General features: G+C 47.3%; 1 protein-coding gene across 2 annotated transcripts in view; it reads right to left on the bottom strand.

The window, feature by feature from the left end:
- LOC119958352 (E3 ubiquitin-protein ligase RNF167-like) overlaps nucleotides 1-17,235 on the bottom strand; it is a 66,344-nt gene extending 49,109 nt beyond the window's left edge. The window contains exons 1-5 of one of the 2 annotated variants that reach the window (XM_038786801.1): nucleotides 17,165-17,235; nucleotides 13,520-13,606; nucleotides 10,553-10,678; nucleotides 7,932-8,018; nucleotides 2,693-2,815 (exon numbers count right to left, since the gene is read on the bottom strand). In XM_038786801.1, coding sequence (XP_038642729.1) covers nucleotides 2,693-2,815; nucleotides 7,932-8,018; nucleotides 10,553-10,651 — 309 coding nt within the window. In that variant the 5' untranslated portion in view covers nucleotides 10,652-10,678; nucleotides 13,520-13,606; nucleotides 17,165-17,235. The other variant, XM_038786802.1, reaches the window with a different exon arrangement.
- Between the last annotated feature and the right edge of the window lie 3,743 nt (nucleotides 17,236-20,978).

The following is a 20,978-nucleotide window of genomic DNA, read 5'->3' as shown; positions in this document are numbered from 1 at the left end:
ACTACCGCAAGCCCTTAAACAGTTAAATACAGCCCATTCCTCACTACCGCAGGCCCTTAAACAGTTAAATACAGCCCATTCTGTGCTGCTGGTCGCCCTTAGGCAGTTAGACAAATTAAAGTTATTTTATATCAACTATATTTTTCTTTAAATAATTAAAAAAAAAATTAATTTAGTGTATCCAATTCATTTTTTCTAAATAAGGGGCAATTTAGTGCGGCCAATCCACCTACCCTGCACATCTTTGGGTTGTGGGGGCGAAACCCACGCAAACACAGGGAGAATGTGCAAACTCCATACGGACAGTGACCCAGAGCCGGGATCGAACCTGGGACCTCAGCGCCGTGAGGCAGCAGCGCTAACCCACTGCGCCACCGTGCTGCCCGACTTTAAATAAATTTAGTGTGCCCAATTCATTTTTTCCAATTAAGGGGCAATTTAAAGTGGCCAATCCACCTACCCTGCACATCTTTGGGCTGTGGGGGTGAGGCCCACGCAGACACGGGGAGAATGTACAAACTCCACACAGACAGTGACACAGGGCCGGGATCAAACCTGGGCCTCAGCGCCGTGAGGCAGCAGTGCTAACCACTGCGCTACCGTGATGCCCTGAATCTGAGTTTCTGGGATAAATAGGTCGATAGAACGTTGTCATTTATTGCCAAGGGAATTGAATACAAAAGTAGGGAGGTTATGCTTCAGTTGTACAGGGCAGGAGTGAGACCAGATGTGTGAGTATTGTATGGAGTACAGTTCACCCTGGTTAAGGAACTATGGAAATGCATCAGAAGCGGTTGAGAAAGGGTTTACTAAACTAATATCTGGAATGGGAGGGTTGTCTTACGAAGAAAGGATGGAGAAGTTTGGCTTGTATCTACTGGAGTTCAGAAGAGTAAGAGGCGGCTTGAATGGAATGCAAGATCCTGAGGGGTTTGGGTGTGGCGAGGATGTTTTCTCTTGTGGGAGAATTTAGAACTAGGGGTCACTGCTTCAAAACAAGAGGCCGCCCACTTAAAAGTTCGATGAGGTGAATTTTTTTCCTCTCAGACGGACATGCGTTTCTGAAACTCTCTTCTTGGCGGAAGCAGGATCGTTAAATATTTTTACGGCAGAGGCAGATCGATTCTTGGTCAGCAAAGGGGGTGAAAGGTTATCGAGGGCAGGTGGGAGGCAGATTTGAGGTTACTGCTAGATCAGCTATGATCTTACTAAATGGTGGAGGTGATTGGCCCACTCCTTACTTTTGTTGCTACGTTTGTAGGCACAACAAAGGCGAAGCACCCATTCCAGATGGGAGACAGCCAACGTTGCTTCGGGAAATAAGACAAGTAATTGCGGATCAGCTAAACATAATCTATCAATTCGCCATTAGATGCAGGGGCTGTGTCTGAGAACTGGTGCACTCTCTATTACTCCTTTCTTCAAAACAAGGGGAGCAGGGTAGAGCGAGGAACTCCAGGCAGTCAGATTAATATCAGTACTTTTAGTAGCAGAGGGGGTTTACTGGAATAGTTCGAGGGATAAAGAATTACAGTTACGTAGACAGGCTGGAAAAGGTGGGTTATTCTTTTTTTTAAAATAAATTTAGAGTGCCCAATTAATTTTTTCCAATTAAGGGGCAATTTAGCACGGCCAATCCACCTACCCGGCACATCTTTGGGTTGTGGGGGTGAAACCCACGCAGACACGGGGAGAATGTGCAAACTCCACATTGACAGTGATCCAGGGCTGGGATCGAACCTGGGACCTGGAAGCCGTGAGGCGGCAGGGCTAACCCACTGTGCTGCCCAAAGCTGGGTTATTCTTCTAGAAGCACAGAAAGACAGGAGATTATTTTATTATAATAATAATAATCGCTTATTGTCACGAGTAGGCTTCAATGAAGTTACTGTGAAAAACCCCTAGTCGCCACATTCCGGCGCTTGTTCGGGGAGGCCGGTAGGGGAATTGAACCATGCTGCTGGCCTCGTTCTGCATTACAAGCCAGCTGTTTAGCCCACTGTGCTAAACCAGCCCCTTTTATGAAGGTGTTTGGGCGAAATCAAGAGAAATGCTGTTGAAGAGCTGAGTGGTCGCTAAGCAGAGGGCCCAGATTTAAGCAGATTGACAAAAGAATCAGAGGCAACACGGGAAGTGTTTTAATGCCACAAGCTGATGTGATCTTGAATGCAATGTTGGATAGGGTGGCAAAGGTGACTGCAATCGTAGCTTTTCAAAGTGGGATACGGAGAAAACATTAGAGGGGTACGGGCCAAGATCCGGGAAGTGGGGCCAACTGATTGCTCTTGGAAAGAGCAGCAAACTAAATGGGCTGAATGGTTCTGGAGGATGCAGCGTCCACAGTAAAACCGCTGCAAATGGTAATGGGTGACTGCTGCAGCAATAACATCCTTCACCTCCAGCACCAGCTTCAGAAGAAAGAGGATAACATAATGGCTGGCAGGGCGTGGTGAAGATTCACCTTGAGGTGCGACAGTCTGAGCTCAGTGATATGTGAACAGGCGTACAAAATCTCACTGCTCCTTCCGCTTTGTAAATCTAACCCTAATCGTCACAGCCCTGCGCAGGCCCCTGCTGTGTAAGAGAGACATCTCAGCTTTGACAATGCATTAACAATATCGTCCACGTATTTCATACATTTAGCTGTAATACATATGGAACATTTCCCAGCTGGTATTTCCCAACTACATACCTTGATGTCAAAATTACAGTCATATCTGCGAATCAGAACGATGAAGTCGTGAGTGGTGGTGTTTGAAGGAGGCGGTGCGATTGGCTCACAGGCATTGTCAGGCTTTGCAAGTATCAGATAACCCTACAGCAATTGAAAGATACACTTTTAGAAATATTTTCATCCCAGCCACCTCCCCCCCCCCACCTCAGGGTGAACCCCTCTTCCAGTCCCCGGATGGCCAACTTAACTTTCTCCAGGTGCAAAGATTCTGCCAGCTCACTCACCCACACGCTTGCTGCCTTTGATGGTACTGAGTCCCGCTGACTATCTGAGCTATCAGACAGGCAAAGGCCAGGACATCAGCCTCTCTGCCCGCCTGAACTCCGGGATCTTCAGACACTCTGAGTATCGGCACCTCCGGAATCGGAGCCACCCCTTTGCCGAGAATTTCAGACATTACATCTGAAACCGATTCCAAAACCTCCTCAACCTCAGACATGCCCAGAACGTACGCACAAGGTGCCCCCCCCCCTCTCTTTCTCTCTCTCTCCGCCGCACCACCTCTTCGCTTGTCCTGCAGCATTGGAGGTGGCAGCTCCGAAAAGGACGGCATCTCTTTGCTAACAAAGTCCCTCACCTGCAGCTACCTAAACCTGTTTCCCTTCAGCAACTGGTACACCCCCGAGCTCCTCCGCGAGCTCCACCTCCTCCTCGAGCTCCTCCTCCTCCCCGAGATCCTCCTCCTCGAGCTCCTCCTCCCCGAGCTCCTCCTCCTCGAGCTCCTCCTCCCCGAGCTCCTCCTCCTCGAGCTCCTCCTCCCCGAGCTCCTCCTCCCCGAGCTCCTCCTCCTCCCCGAGCTCCTCCTCCTCGAGCTCCTCCTCCCCGAGCTCCTCCTCCGCGAGCTCCTCCTCCCCGAGCTCCTCCTCCGCGAGCTCCTCCTCCCCGAGCTCCTCCTCCCCGAGCTCCTCCTCCTCGAGCTCCACCTCCCCAAGCTCCTCCTCCTCGAGCTCCTCCTCCTCGAGCTCCTCCTCCTCGAGCTCCTCCTCCCCGAGCTCCTCCTCCTCCCCGAGCTCCTCCTACCTGAGCTCCTCCTCCTCCCCGAGCTCCTCCTCCTCCTCGAGCTCCTCCTCCCCGAGCTCCTCCTCCTTGAGCTCCTCCTCCTCGAGCTCCACCTCCCCGAGCTCCTCCTCGAGCTCCTCCTCCTCGAGCTCCTCCTCCTCGAGCTCCTCCTCCTCGAGCTCCTCTTCCCCGAGCTCCTCTTCCCCGAGCTCCTCCTCCTCCCCGAGCTCCTCCTCCTCCCCGAGCTCCTCCTCCCCGAGCTCCTCCTCCCCGAGCTCCTCCTCCTCCCCGAGCTCCTCCTCCTCCCCGAGCTCCTCCTCCTCCTCGAGCTCCTCCTCCTCGAGCTCCTCCTCCTCGAGCTCCTCCTCCTCGAGCTCCTCCTCCTCGAGCTCCTCCTCCTCCCCGAGCTCCTCCTCCTCCCCGAGCTCCTCCTCCTCCCCGAGCTCCTCCTCCTCCCCGAGCTCCTCCTCCTCCCCGAGCTCCTCCTCCTCCTCGAGCTCCGCAAACCTTCCTCCCACACAAACAAGTCCCTGAAGTGTTCTATCCTCACCTGTCGCCATCTTCGGGACCCCCGCCACGTCAAGTCCCGCTGGCACTAACCTACGGGTATCACATATCGCTGCCCACAGAGACTTGCCTTCCAGTCCGAGGTGCTGCCTACACTGGTTCCAAACCGTTAACACTGATACCACCACTGTGCTCACGGAGTATCGGACCGGCGAGAATGGCAGGGACGCCAAGAACAGTGCCCTCAAACTGGTCCCCCTCCACCGACCCCAGTCTGACCCCTCCTCCACCGTCCATTTCCTAACCGTTGCGATGTTTGCTGCCCAGAAGTAATTCAATAGGCTCAGCAAAGCCCTCTCCCCCCCATCATCGATCCCTTTCCAGAAACACCCTCCTCACCCGCAGGGCCTTCCCTGCCCACACAGACCTCGAAACCACCCCACTGACCTTTCTAAAGGAGGACTCGGGAACACAGATGGGAAGGTTCTGAAATATGAACAGAAACTTGGGCAGCACCATCTGTACCCGCCCTGTACCCACCCTGCCAAAGACACGGGCAGCACTGCCTGTACCCACCCTGCCAAAGACAAGGGCAGCACCGCTTGTACCCACCCTGTACCCACCCTGCCAAAGACAAGGACAGCACTGCCTGTACCCACCCTGTACCCACCCTGCCAAAGACAAGGACAGCACCGCCTATACCCGTCTGTGATCCCCGCTCCCTTCCCATGAACATAAGAACTAGGAGCAGGAGTCGGCCATCTGGCCCCTCGAGCCTGCTCCGCCATTCAATGAGATCATGGCTGATCTTTTGTGGACTCAGCTCCACTTTCCGGCCCGAACACCTCAGCCCTTTATTCCATCCTTGCCAGTCAGCCATGTTCCTTCTTTACCCAGCCCTCCCTCGGTCCTTGGCCCGTACTCCTCCGAGCCCTCCCCAAGATGTCTGCCGCCATCTCCAGTTAACCAACTGCGCCACACCAGCATTCCCCACCACATCAACATCCTTGCCCACCCCTCTCCTCCCCCCCCCACCACATCAACACCCATGCCCACCCCTCTCCTCCCTCCCATAGCCAAACAAAAAAAATCAACCCCCCCCCCCCCTCAAAAGATAAATATTTTTAACTTTCAGTTGGAAACCAAATTCTTTCATAGAACATAGAACAGTACAGCACAGAACAGGGGCTGGTTTAGCTCACAAGGCTAAATCGCTGGCTTTTAAAGCAGACCAAGCAGGCTAGCAGCACGGTTCGATTCCCGTACCAGCCTCCCCGGACAGGCGCCGGAATGTGGCGACTAGGGGCTTTTCACAGTAACTTCATTGAAGCCTACTCGTGACAATAAGCGATTTTCATTTTCATTTCATTTCATTTCATTTTCAACAGGCCCTTCGGCCCTCAATGTTGTGCCGAGCCATGATCACCCTACTCAAACCCACGTATCCACCCTATACCCGTAACCCAACAACCCCCCCCTTAACCTTACTTTTTTTTTAATTTAGTGTACCCAATTATTTTTTTCCAATTAAGGGGCAATTTAACGTGGCCAATCCACCTAACCTGCACATCTTTGGGTTGTGGGGGCGAAACACACGCAGACACGGGGAGAATGTGCAAACTCCTCACAGACAGTGACCCAGGGCCGGGATTCAAACCCAGGTCCTCAGCGCCGTAGGCAGCAATGCTAACCACTGTGCCACCGTGCTGCCCTACTTTTTTTTTTAGGACACGAAGGGCAATTTATCGTGGCCAATCCACCTAACCCACACATCTTTTGGACTGTGGGAGGAAACCGGAGCACTCGGAGGAAACCCACGCACACACGGGGAGGACGTGCAGACTCCGCACAGACAGTGACCCAGCCGGGAATCGAACCTGGGACCCTGGAGCTGTGAAGCATTTATGCTAACCACCATGCTACCGTGCTGCCCTTCCTAATTGAAAAGCTGCTCTTGAGACTGGGCCGCCAGCAGTTACGATGGAGTTGTCTCTTATCTGTCTGAAACACTCAGTATTTCCTGAGGGACAAAGGCGGAACGTGACCGCATCCATATAAAAGACTGTCCAATTATCCATGCTCATCTCTGCTCTGGAGGGGAGAAATCAAACCGTGGGACCTTCTCTTTTTCTTTTGACAATGTTGCATTTCTACACGAGTGGGATAATTACTGCGAGAATCTGCACGGAACCTCACCAGAGTAACCAGAATTCTCATCAGCAAAGTTCAAAAATAAATTTTAAAACGCTGACTTTTTTTTCCAATTAATGGGCAGCTTTAGCGTGGCCAATCCACCTACCCTGGACATCTTTTAGGTTGTGGGGTGAGACCCACTCAAACACGGGGAGAATGTGCAAACTCCACACGGACAGTGACCTGGGGTCGGGATTGAACCTGGGACCTTGACGCCATGAGGCAGCAGTGCCACCTCCATCGGCAAAGTTAATAATATTACAATTAACTAAAGCCCAGTAATAAAATAATTCTCCCAAAGCGTGCACATATTCTCCCTTTGATGGGTGGTGCAGTGGTTAGCACTGGGACTGTGGCGCTGAGGGCCCGGGTTCGATCCCGGCTCTGGGTCACTGTCCGTGTGGAGTTTGCACATTCTCCCCGTGTCTGCGTGGGTTTCGCCCCCACAACCCAAAGATGTGCAGATTAGGTGGATTGGCCACACTAAATTGCCCCTTAATAGGAAAAAAAAAGAATTGGATACTCTAAATTTTATAAAAATGTAATATGTATATATTCTCCCGTTGATTTATACAGCACCGCTCCCAACTGTAAGCTTCACAATCCATCAAGCACTTTTAAAATGTTGTCAATACTGTAACATAAGGAAGAAGAATTTGCACCCAGAAATGTCCAACGAACAATGAAATAAAGATCAGATCATCTGTTTCAGGTATTGGTCGAGGGATAAATATTACTCCGTAATATCAGTCAGATAATGTTAGATCAGCCCTGTTCTTTTCCAAATAATCCCAAAGATTCGTTCACATCCACCTGAGTTGACATATCATAGAATTTACAATGCAGAAGGAGGCCATTCGGCCCATCGAGTCTGCACCAGCCCTTGGAAAGAGGATCCTATTTAATCCCACACCTCCACCCTATCCCCGTCACCCAACCAAACCTTTTGGACACCAAGGGACAATTTATCTTGGCCAATCCGCCTAACCTGCACATCTTTGGACTTGTGGGAGGAAACCGGAGCACCCGGAGGAAACCCACGCAGACACGGGGAGAAGGTGCAGACTCCGCACAGAGTGACCCGAGCCGGGAATCGAACCTGGGACCCTGGAGCTGTGAGGCAGCAGTGCTAACCACTGGGGTGCCTCATCTAAAGGAAGACTCGTCTGACAGTGCAGCACACCCCAAGTGCTGGACCTATGACGTTCACTCGGAATTGTGGTCAGGTTTCCGCAGCGGAACTTGAATTCACAACCTTCTGACCCAGAGGCAGGAGGAAACTCCACGGAGCACAGCTGACACTATTTGCAATGTGAAAGTTTAAATGGTCTGAATTGAAAGGTGGATTGTGACTTGTGGCGAAATCTGTCTGCCTTGTCCCTCCCCATGTTTCGCTCTTTTCCTCCCACTCTGGGGACATGCTGTGTTTGTGAAAGATACTCTCGCAATGCAAGTTCCTCCTTTGATTCTCGTTCTTTAGTGAAAGCAATAAACCTACCTGAAGCCCCTCCTTTAGCAGCTGGTAACCGAACATTGATGGCAGGTCTTCAAAGATCATGGTGTTGTTGGGCGTACTGTTTGTGTACTGTGTAAAGAAACAGACCCATTATTTGTGACTATTAACATGTTGCTTTTTTCGCCTTCTGTTCGTGTTAGGAAATGCAATGTTAGCACCAAGCTTGCATCAGAAACAGACAAAAGCTCTTCCGACAACAGCAACCAATTTCAGAAGGTGTGCATGATAAGAGCGGTTGAAAAGGTTTTTGGACTGAGCGGGATTTTACCTGGAAATATAATTGCCTGTGGGAGGCAGGAGGACGTACCTCAGTTAGCAAGGCGGACGATGGATGCGTTGCAATACAGAAAAATGTAAAATATTTGATTTTTTATATTGCTTCAAATTATAATATGTTACAATTGCAAAATAACATTACTACATTTTCACAGAATACTGCAATGCTCAAAAGGCCCGTGGGACTTTCTCTAGGGGTTGGTTTAGCACAGGGCTAAAGAGCTGGCTTTGAAAGCAGACCAAGGCAGGCCAGTAGTACGGTTCAATTCCCAGACCAGCCTCCCCGGACAGGCGCCGGAATGTGGCGACTAGGGGCTTTTCACAGTAATTTCATTTGAAGCCTACTCGTGACAATAAGCGATTTTCATTTCATTTCATTTTTCTTTAATTACACAATCATAGAATTTACAGTGCAGAAGGAGGCCATTCAACCCATCAAGTCTGTACCGGCTCTTGGAAAGAGCTCCCTCCTTAAGCCCACACCTCCACCCTATCCCAGTAACTCCACCTAACTTTTTTGACACATATAGCAATTTATCACGGCCAATCCACCTAACCTGCACATCTTTGGACTGTGGGAGGAAACCGGAGCACCCGGAGGAAACCCACGGGGAGAAAGTGCAAACTCCACACAGACAGTCACCCGAGGCCGGAATTGAACTCTGGAGGCAGCAGTGCTAACCATTGCCGTCCCAATGTAGGATCCTAGAAGCAGGAATACGCCTGTCATTGAGTATGTTTAAAACCGTGATTGACAGATTTCTGAATGCCAATTGCTTGACAGAATAGGATGTGGAGACGCCGACGTTGGGCTGGGGTGACCACAGTAAGAAGTCTTACAACACCAGGTTAAAGTCGCCACCTGAGGAAGGAGCAGTGCTCCGAAAGCTAGTGATTTAAAACAAACCTGTTGGACTTTAACCTGGTGTTGTAAGACTTCTTACTTTACAGAACATGGGGAAAGTGTGGGGGGAAAGTCACTGCAGTGAATAAGAAGTTATGATCATAGCAAATGGTGGAGCAGGCTAGAGGGGCTGAATGGCCTACTTCTGCTCCTATGTCATGTATTCCTATTTGTCCCTTACAGCTTGCTCCACCATTCAAGCAGATCATGGCTGATTGTGGTCTCAATTCTACTTTCCTGTTTGACTGCTGTCAAAGTATTCAAAATACTAAGAGGGAAAGACAGGGTCGATAAAGATAAACTATTTCCCCTAGTTGGAGATTCTAAAACTAGGAGCATGGGCTAAAAACTTGGGTTAGATCGTTCAGGAGGGATGCTCAGAAGAACCTCTTCACTCAAAGGGTGGTAGAGGGTTGAATTGTCTCCCATAAACAGCAGCCGAAGCTGGACCAATTTTACATCTGAGGTAAATAGATTTTTGTTCAGCAAAAATATGAAGGGATATGGACCATAGGCAGGAGTCAGGCCTCAGATCAGCCATGATCTCACTGAATGGGACAGGCTCAAGGGGCTGAATGGCCAACTTCTGTTCCTATAGAGAGGGTGCAGAAGAGATTTACCAGGATGTTGCCTGGTACGGAGGGCATTATCTCTGAGGAGAGGTTGAACGAAGGAGGTTGAGGGGCAACCTGATAGAGGCCTACAAAATTATGAGGGGCATAGACAGAGTGGATCGTCAGAGGTTTTTTCCCCACGGTAGAGGGGCAATTACTAGGGGGCATAGTTTTAAAAAAAATAAATTTAGAGTACCCAATTCATTTTTCCAATTAAGGGGCAATTTAGCATGGCCAATCCACCAAGCCTGCACAGCTTTGGGTTGTGGGGGGGTGAAACGCACGCAGACACGGGGAGAATGTGCAGACTCCGCACAGACAGTGACCCAGCGGGGAATCGAACCTGGGACCCTGATCCTCCCACAAGTCCCAAAAGGCGCGCTTGTTAGGTGAATTGGACATTCTGAATTCTCCCTCTGTGTACCCGAACAGGCGCCGGAATATGGAGAGTATGGGATTTTCACAGTAACTTCACTGCAATGTTAATGTAAACCTACTTGTGACAATAATAAAGATTATTGTATATTAATATCTCCATGCAGCCTGCTTTTTCTCCCTGAATTACTTACAAGGCCTCACATTTAATGAAATGATTGATTTCTACGGCCACTATCACTGTTCCTTTCTGAGTTCAACTGAGTTAGTGCAGACCCATGATTGAAGGTGTAGAATTTAATATTACATCAGCAGTGCGCTCACTCACTGCAGGCCAGCACATAATACATAAGCCTCTACTCTTTTCCAGTGTGGGACAGTGGGTGAGGGAAAATAGATTATTTTCGAAATGTTCATTTTTGAGCTAGACTTACTGCGCACACAAATCCCTCTGCAGCTGGTACATCCATGAGGAGGATCGGCAAAACGAAGATGGCACAGTATGGCACTGAATAGTACACACCAGCGGGCATCTTGAGTCACTGAATCTTGCACAGCACCTGCCCCGGTAAGCAAAGGAAATGTGTCAGCGTTAGATGCTCAACACTTCAACACGGTGAACACAACAAAACTTCAGCATCAACTGTTGCTCCCTTTGAAATTGGGTATTCTTATACCTGATGAGTGCAAAATGAAAAGATTTGACTGCATGTCTCGTTTTTCATCAGCAATACTACAAGCTTCCTCTGCTAGCACAAACAGAAAGCTGTGGTCAAGATAGCTTCAGGTGCATGGTTCCTATCAGTACAGGCAGCTGCTGCCACATTAATGTCACAGTCTGCGCTCGAAAGGCACGACTCAGACTATTTCTTTCCCACATCATTAAACAATAAATTCAACCTTGCAGAAGGAAGAGGATTCATGCATAAAACCCCAGGAATGTACTGAGTCAGCACCAATGGGATAAGATTACAGCATAAATGCTCGCCAAGTAGTTAGGACATGGAATTGTGACTATGATCTCTCTGACCAAACAGCAGTGGTGTCGCTGCTAAGGTGTTAGAAAGGGAAGATGAAGCGAGTTACGTTAAGTGAAGTGACGTTATGACCAGAGTATCTCAAAGCCAGGACCGCTTGCTCACTTCTCTCTATGGGAGAACTCAAGCCAGGAGAGATTCCAGTTGTAGCATGCTCCTTACTGGTGGCATCATCGGATTTAAGAGAATTTCAGATTATGTGGCAGAACTTGGGAGGGACATCAAAGAATTTATCAAATTTACTTTTAAATTGAGGCATCCTACAAAATAATAAAAATCCCTCAGTTCTGTACTGTCCTTTTAAACCTTTGTTTCATTCATACACACCCACGTGCACACACACGCACATAAAAATGAGGCGGAATCAGGGCAGCTCGGTGGCGCAGTGGGTTAGCACTGCTGCCTCACGGCACCGAGGTCCCAGGTTCTATCCCGGCTCCGGGTCACTGTCCCTGTGGAGTTTGCACATTCTCCCCGTGGGTTTCGCCCCCACAACCCAAAGATGTGCAGGGTAGGTGGACTGGTCACGCTAAATTACCCCTTAATTGTACAAAATGAATTGGGTACTCTAAATTTATTTTTAAAAGATTTGCCAGATCTTTGCTGACTCACTTAACCCATCCACATCACCTTATAGTCTCCTTATGTCCTCTTCACAACTTACTCACCTACCTATCTTTGGGTCGTCAGCAGACTTAGCAATTATACCATTTGTCCCTTTATCTAAATCGTTTAATTAATCAACTTGTGCCTCTCTACGCCTTTTCATAATGTCAGGACCAAGACCGTGCACATTACTAAATCTAGCTTGAACAAGGCCCTTTTACATAACTTCACTACTTTTGACTTCTATAAGCTGTAGCAATAACCGCCATTGCTTTGTTAGCATTTGAATTGTTTACTAGCCTCTGGGCTAGATTCCTGGGTCCTGCTCTTTAACCCGTCAGTTTCTTATTATCGGAGATGTATGTGCTGTTTCTATTCTTCCAACCAAAGTGCATCACCTCACGTTTATCTATGTTAAAGTTCATTTGCAATCAAGCTGCCCAGTCTGAAATCTCCTAATGTCTTCTAAACCGTGGTCCCAACACTGACTTTTTCTTTTATAAATTTTGAGTACCCATTTCATTTTTTCCAATTAAGGGGCAATTTAGCGTGGCCAATCCACCTACCCTGCACATCTTTGGGGTTGTGGAGGCGAAACCCACGCAGACACGGGGAGAATGTGCAAACTCCACACGGATAGTGACCCAGAGCCGGGATCGAACCTGGGACCTCGGCGCCGTGAGACTGCAGGGCTAACCCAGTGTGCCACGGTGCTGTCTCAACACTGATCTTTTCTACTTTTCGCAACCTGAGTAACCAACTATTATTTATCTACTTTCTGTTTTTACAAATTTGCTATGATTTCAGAATCTCTTTCCTGGCTATCTACCCTTGGCTTGCTTATTTTCCCACTTTTGTTGGAATGCATTTCTATTAACCTCTACTGATTACATTCAAAGATATCCAACTACTTTTTAGAGAAATACAGCACAGAACAGGCCCTTAGGCCCACGATGTTGTGCCGAACTTTTGTCCTAGGTTAATCATAGATCGAAGAATTTTGGACACTAAGGGCAATTTATCATGGCCAATCCACCCAACCTGCACGTCTTTTGACTGTGGGAGGAAACAGGAGTACCCGGAGGAAACCCACGCACACACAGGGAGGATGTGCAGACTCCACACAGACAGTGACCCAAGCCGAAATTGAACCTGGGACCCTGGAGCTGTGAAGCAATTGTGCTACCCACAATGCTACCATGTTGCCCTTAAGAAGAAATTAATCTACACTCCATTATTCTACCATAATCCATGTACCTATCCAATAGCCGCTTGAAGGTCCCTAACGTTTCTGACTCAACTACCTCCACAGGCAGTGCATTCCATGCCCCCACTACTCTCTGGGTAAAGAACCTACCTCTGACATCCCCCTTATATCTTCCACCATTTACCTTAAATTTATGTCCCCTTGTAATGGTTTGTTCCACTCGGGGAAAAAGTCTTTCCTGTCCCTTTCCTTTAAAATACATCCCCCCCCCCCCCCCCCCCGCCAACTCCCGTGTGCTTACTTTAGCTCCAGCCTTATATATCATCATAACGTGCTCTTTTCCTTAATCTTTATCCTATTTATGTCACTCATTGACACTAATCTTAAAACTTACCATGTTGTGATCACTATTACCAGTCGGTTTTCCTGCACTGCTTCCATATTTGTTCTGGTTATCAATCAATAATCACAAGATCCTGTAATGGTTCGTCTCTTCTTAAACTGGGGTAGTTGATATCTGTCACAATTGTTATTCCATTCCAGCTACTCACCATAGATTTGGCTACACATTACTTCTTCGAATTCCCTTCCACTATTCGATACTCTATAGTACACCCTTATTTGGGTGATGGGTTCCCCTAGGAACATGGAAACAAGAGTAGGCTATTTAATCCCTTCAACCTGTTCTGCCATTTAATGCAGCCCAAATCCCAAAAAGCTGCCACATCCTTTAATCTCTTTGGCTAACAGAAATCTATCAATCTTAGTTTAAAAATTATCAATAGATCTTTTATCAATTGCTGCTCGCGAGGGCGGCACGGTGGCGCAGTGGTTACCACTGCTGCCTCACGGTATCGAGGACCCGGGTTCGATCCCAGCCCTGGGTCACTGTCCGTGTGGAGTTTGCACATTCTCCCCATGTTTGCTTGGGTTTCGCCCCCCACAACACAAAGATGTGCAGGGTAGGTGGACTGGCCACGCTAAATTGCCACTGAATTGGAAAAATAAATAATTGGGTACTCTTTTTTTTTAATAAATGTAGAGTACCCAATTATTTTTCCAATTAATGGTTAATTTAGCATGGCCAATCCACCAATCCTGCACATCTTTGGGTTGTGGGGGTGAAACCCATGCAGACACGGGGAGAACGTGCAAACTCCACACAGAGTGACCCAGAGCCGGGATTTGAACCCGGGTCCTCAGCGCCGTAGGCAGTAATGCTAACCACTGTGCCACCGTGCTGCCCTCTAATTGGGTAGTCTAAAAAAATTTTTTTTTGATTGCTGCTCGCGGAAGAGAGTTCCAAACTTCTAATTCCACTCTTGAAATGTCTGGCAATAATTTTTAGATTCTGTGCCTCGCTCCCCACAGGTCGAGTCTCCTCCCAACCAATGGATATAATTTATCTGACCCGAGATGCTCCCCTTAAAACATCAAATCACCCCTTAACCCAGGGAATACATCTCTACTTTGGAGAATCATTCCTCATAATGGTACTCGGCATTCCAGTCCATTCAGGTAAATCTACACGGCACTCCCTTCAAGGCCAATATATTCTTCCTAAGGATAAGGGCTAACCAGGGATTTGTATAAGAACAGAACAAAGAACAATACAGCACAGGAACAGGCCCTTCGGCCCTCATGCGCCGACCATGGTTCCTGCCTAAATTAAAACCGTCTGCACTTAGGGACTCCTTATCCTTCCATTCCCACCCTATTCATATATTTGTCTAGATGCCCCTTAAATGCCGCTATCGTACCGGCTCCCACCCCCTCCCCAGGCAGCGCGGTCCATATATTTACCACCCTCTGTGTAAAAAAACCTGCCTCCCACATCTGTTCTAAACTTTTCCCCGCGCACTTTAAACCTATGTCCCCTGGTAATTGACTCTCCTACCCTAGGAAAGTACATCTGACTATCCACTCTGTCCACGCCACTCATAATCTTGAGACCTCTATCACGTCGCCTCTCAACCTCCGTCGTTCCAGTGAGAACAGACCGGGTTTATCTAACCTCTCCTCATAGCTGACGCCCTCCATACCAGGCAACACCCTAGTAAACTGCTTCTGTACTCTCTCCAAAGCATCCACATCCTTCTGGTAGTGTGGCGACCAGAATTGTGCACAATATTCTAAATGAGGCCTAACTAAGGTCCTGTACAGCTGCAACATGACTTGCCAATTTTTATATTCAATGCCCCGACCGATGAAGGCCAGCATGCCGTATGCCTTCTTGACCACCTTATCCACATGCGTTGCTACTTTCAGTGATCGGTGGACATGCCCAGATCTCTCTGCCTGTCAGTACTCGCAAGAATTCTCCAATTTACTGTGTAATTCCTACATGCATTGGACCTTCCAAAGTGCATTACCTCACAGAACAACATTGGCTACTCTCCAGTCCTCTGGAACTTCACCTGTAGCCAATGAGGATACAAAGATTACTGTCAAGGCCCCAGCAATTTCCTCCCTTACCTCCCTCAGTATTCTGGGGTAGATCCCATCAGGCCCTGGGGATTTATCTACTTTAATGCTTTTTAAGATGCCCAACACCTCCTCTTTATTAATATCAACATGACTCAGAATATCTACACACTCTACCCTATACTCCTCATCCACCGAGTCTTCCTCTTTGGTGAATACTGAGGCAAAGTATTCATTTAGTATCTCTCCCATTTCCTCTGTTTCCATTCATAGATTCCCTCCAATATCCTTGAATGGACCAACCCTTTCTCTGACTACCCTCTTGCTCTTTAGATATGTATAAAACACCTAAGGATTTTCCTTAATCCTGTTTGCCAACAACATTTCATGACCCTTTTTAGCCTTCCTAACTCCTACCTTAAGTTCCTTCCTACTTGATTTATATTCTTCAAGGGCTTCATCTGTCTGAAGCCTTTTAGACCTTGTGAATGCTTCCTTTTTCTTTTTTTCCAATTAAGGGGCAATTTAGTGTGACCAATCCACCTACCCTGCACATCTTTGGGTTGTGGGGGGCAAAACCCATGCAAACTACGGGGCCTCACGGTAGCATGGTGGTTAGCATCAATGCTTCACAGCTCCAGTGGTCCCAGGTTCGATTCCCGGCCCTGTCACTGTCTGTGTGGAGTCTGCACGTCCTCCCCGTGTGTGCGTGGGTTTCCTCCGGGTGCTCCGGTTTCCTCCCACAGCCCAAAGATGTGCAGGTTAGGTGGATTGGCCATGCTAAATTGCCCGTAGTGTAAGGTTAATGGGGGGATTGTTGGGTTACGGGTTACGTGGGTTTAAGTAGGGTGATCATTGCTCGGCACAACATCGAGGGCCGAAGGGCCTGTGCTGTACTGTTCTATGTTCTATGTTCTATGTAAACACAGGGAGAATGTGCAAAGTCCACACGGAGAGTGACCCAGAGCCGGGATCGAACCTGGGACAGTGCTAACCACTGTGCCACCGTGCTGCCCTCCTTCTTCTTTTTGACAAGGTTCACAATATTCCTCGTTATCCTGGGTACTTTATCTTCCGTCCTCACAGGTACATGCCGGTCCTGAATTCTAATCAATGGTCATTTGAAAGCCTCCCACATGCTGGATGTCGATTTTCCCTCAAACATCCTCGCCCAGTCAACACTCTCCAGATCCTGCCTAATGCTGTTGTAAATGGCTTTCCCCCAGTCTCACACCTTCACCTGAGGACCACTCTTTTCCAGAAGCAGTTTAAAACCTACAGAATTATGAGAGCTGAGGTATGACTTCTAACCTTCTTTCTTTTTGTCCATGACCCCAATCCACATGGATTCTGTACCTATCTTGCTGCCAGCGACATACTTCTTCCTCCTGCCACTGTTATCTTTAATTAGTGCAGTTAATTAGTGTGCTGCCAATTGTTTCCTCTATGCAGTCACGTCTCAGTCATCCCTTTACACAGTGTCACGATAAACTGTCTCAACTTCATCGTTTTTTGAAATAATTCCTTAGCTATGGTATCAACCCTGCAGGGTAAATTTTGCACCTTTGCCAGCGTCATTTCTAAGACAAGGTGAGGCGTTAGACCACTTGGCTAGCAAATCTCACGTTGTAAAGCCACAAATCTTGTCAAGGTTTCGGACATCATCAAGCTTGTTTGATTCATTTCTGGCTGGTATCTCAAGAGGTCACCCGTCTCAGTGTACACCCGCAATCCATGGACAATTGCTGGGAAATATCTTCACTAACATGTACCTCAGACTTGTTACTGTATGTGGTCTGTCTGGTGTCTGATAGGGCGCTGTTGATACATAGATGCTAACTTCACTAAGAAATTTTCACTTTTCATTAAAAAAAAGCCAGATTGTAACTCTGGCCCGTATCCTCGAATATCTTCACCTGCTAGCTAGTCCCTGACCCTGCCTACCCTTTATGCTTTCACAATTAATGTCTGACAGGTAGTGTGGGTGGGTGGGGGTGGGGCTTTTCCTCCTCAGAGATGAGCAGTAAATCAAACACGAGCTTCACACATTTTTCCTTACAATTATGTCAGCAGAAAAGCAGCGGTGAGAGATAGTGTGGGCTCTTTACAAAGGGATGCAGGTAACGTTGCAAATGACAATCAGGAAATTGCAAACTCGACCTTCCCAGTCAAGAAACTGGACATATACCCAGCATTATATACCCAAACCAACAATGAACCAAGCTTACTTACTTACCAAACTTACTAAAGTTAATATAAACATAAAAATATTCAAAACAAATAATGGCAATAAAGGCGAACAGATATCTACAATGTACTGCTTTCCAGCTCAGGGTTTCACAGAGGACACTGCATGCACTTTAGCTAAAAGTGCTTTGGATTAAAAAATTGTCTCTTGAGATTGAAAAAGCAATCTGTTATTTAAGAACGATGGGGGGGACAAGAAAATATAAACCTATTTCTCTAATTATTCTTGATTAATAAGGGGATCAGGGGTTACAGGGAGACAGCAGGAGAATGGAGATGAGAAAATATCAGCCATGATTGAATGGCGGAGCAGACTCGATGGGCCGAGTGGCCTAATTCTCATCCTTTGTCTTATGGTCTAATATCTGTAGTAGTGAAGTTCTTGGACTCTATAATTAAGGACAGAGAGAGGGAGAGAGACTGATTCAGACTGATGGGAGATTTGAGCTGATTAAAAACAGTCAATACAGGGCGGCATGTGGCGCAGTGGTTAGCAATGCTGCCTACGGCGCTGAGGACCCGGGTTCGAATCCCGGCCCTGGGTCACTGTCTGTGTGGAGTTTTTACACTCTCCCCGTGTCTGCGTGGGTTTCGCCCCCACAACTCAAAGATGTGCAGGGTAGGTGGATTGGCCACGCTAAATTGTCCCTTAATTGGAAAAAAAAATACTTTTTTCTTTTTAGAACAGTACAGCACAGAACAGGCCCTTCGGCCCTCAATGTTGTGCCGAGCAATGATCACCCTACTCAAACCCACGTATCCACCCTATACCCGTAACCCAACAACCCCCCCTTAACCTTACATTTAGGACACTACGGGCAATTTAGCATGGCCAATCCACCTAACCCGCACATCTTTGGACTGTGGGAGGAAACCGGAGCACCCGGAGGAAACCCACGCACACACGGGGAGGACGTGCAGACTCCGCACAGACAGTGACCCAGCCGGGAATCGAACCTGGGACCCTGGAGCTGTGAAGCATTTATGCTAACCACTATGCTACCGTGCTGCCCACTCTAAATTTATTTTTTTTAAATAAAGAAAAACAGCCGATACAGATTTGCAACGGGCTGCTCCTGTCCAATTTTGGGGTAAAGTAACTGAAATAACAAAGTAACTAAAACAACAGACAAGGGAATATAAATGGATGTAGTTTATATGGACTTCCAGAACACCTTCAATAAGCTCCCACATAAGAGAACATAAGCTAAAATAAAACCAATGAAAATGAAACGAATAATTATCCAGGTGAGGGGACTGGGCAGTTAGTTGAATTGGAAGTGACTATGTTCTGTGTACAAACGCTGAAAGTTTGCAATATTTACCGCTCTTGTGTTCTGGTGATGACATTTTGGACATTCTTTGTGGTTTTTGACAGCATTTTCTTAATAGGGAGGTAGCGGCACAGTATTGGCACTGGACTTGCAATCCAGGGACCTCGAGTAAGGTCAGGTTCAAATCCCACAACTGCAGATGGTGAAATTTCAATTGAATAAAGGGATCTGGTTCACTAATCCCAGCCCTTATCTGGCCCACCCACGTGGGACTCCAGATCCATTGCAATGTGGTTGAAAATTGCTGAGACCTGGTCAGGTCCCATGAAATTAATTTTTTAAAAGTGGCATCCAAAACTGACCCAATATTTTAGATAATCACAGCACAAAAATATAAGAGGTCCTCGGTACACCGTAACTTTATTTTCTCCTTTAGTCAATGCTCCACATTTATAAAACATCCTACTGGTTTGATTTTAAAAATGGCTTTTATACACTTATCACAAAAATCTTTCAGACACTTTATAACATGCGTTACTTTGAAATATTTTGAAAGATGTGATAAGGTACACCATATATAGCAGCAGAATTAGGCCACTCGGCCCATCGAGTCTGCTCCGCCATTCAATCATGGCTGATATTTTCCCATCCCCATTCTCCTGCCTTCTCCCCATAACCCCTGATCCCCTTATTAATCAGGAACCTATCTATCTCTGACTTAAAGACACTCAGTGATTTGGCCTCCACAGAATCACCACCCTCTGGCTGAGGAAATTCCTCCTCGTCTCTGTTTTAAAGAATCTTCCCTTTAGTCTGAGATGGTGTCCTTGGGTTCTAGTTTTTTCTACAAGTGGAAACATCCTCTCCACGCCCACTCTATCCAGGCCTCGCAGTATCCTGTAAGTTTCAATAAGATACCCCTCATAGGGCAGCACACTGGCACAATGTTTAGCACTGCTGCCTCATAGCGCTGCGGTCCCAAGTTCGATCCCAGCCCTGGGTCATTGTCCGTGTGGAGTATGTACATTCTCTGAGTTACTGTCCGTGTGGAGTTTGCACATTCTCCCCGTGTCTGCTTGAGTTTTGCCCCCAAACCTAAAGATGTGCAGAGTAGGTGGATTGGCCACGCTAAATTGCCCCTTAATTGGAAAAAATGAATTGGGTACTCTAAATTTTTTGAAAAAAAGATCCCCCCTCATCCTTCTAAACTCGAACGAGCACAGACCCAGAGTCCTCAACCGTTCCTCATACGACAAGCTCTTCATTCCAGGGATCATTCTCGTGAACCTCCTCTGGACCCTTTCCAAGGCCCAGCACATCCTTCCTTAGATACGGGGCCCAAAACTGCTCACAATACTTCAAATGGGGTCTGACCAGAGCCTTATACAGCCGCAGAAGTACATCCCTGGTCTTGTATTCTAGGACAGAATGCAACAGAAGTGTCTGGAGAGCAAACAAATTGAAGGACAAGGCGGACATGCAAAAAAAATGTTCACCTTAATGAATGGCCTTGTTCTGATCAATACTTCCTGGACTAGCCAAGTAATATTTTTCCCTCTAAATGTATCACAGCATAGAATCATAGAATTTACATTGCAGAGGAGGCCATTCAGCCCATCTAGTCTGCACCGGCCCTTGGAAAGAGCGCCCCATTGAAACAATCTTCTTCCACCTCGTCACATAGTTTTGTAATTTTATCATTTAGTCTGGACACACCTATCAATGATGCGCACCATCCCCCCACTTTGAAATGGTTTTTCCCACACTCTATTATTTGTCACGGCCTCGACAACGGAGTTTATTAACTGAGTTCCAATTATTGTCGGGTTTTCCTAAACACTAAGTTCAGACTGTCAAGCACATTTACAAAGGCCTTTACAATTGGAGAGAATGCTTCGCCCTGTTGCTTTGGAATGGATTCCAACTCAGATGTCACAGCTGGTTTACTAATTCAATTCTGCCAGACTGAAAATTATTCCGCAAGTCAAAGAGACAACAAGAAATAAAAATCACAAATCAAGAGAATGTTAAAAACAGTCATTGGCCATCGTTTGTGCATCTTAAT

The sequence above is a fragment of the Scyliorhinus canicula genome, chromosome 29, assembly GCF_902713615.1.
Source record: "Scyliorhinus canicula chromosome 29, sScyCan1.1, whole genome shotgun sequence".
Lineage (NCBI taxonomy): Eukaryota > Metazoa > Chordata > Chondrichthyes > Carcharhiniformes > Scyliorhinidae > Scyliorhinus > Scyliorhinus canicula.
The sequence above is the reverse complement of the archived record's forward strand: the minus strand, read 5'-3'. Positions and strand labels throughout refer to the sequence as shown.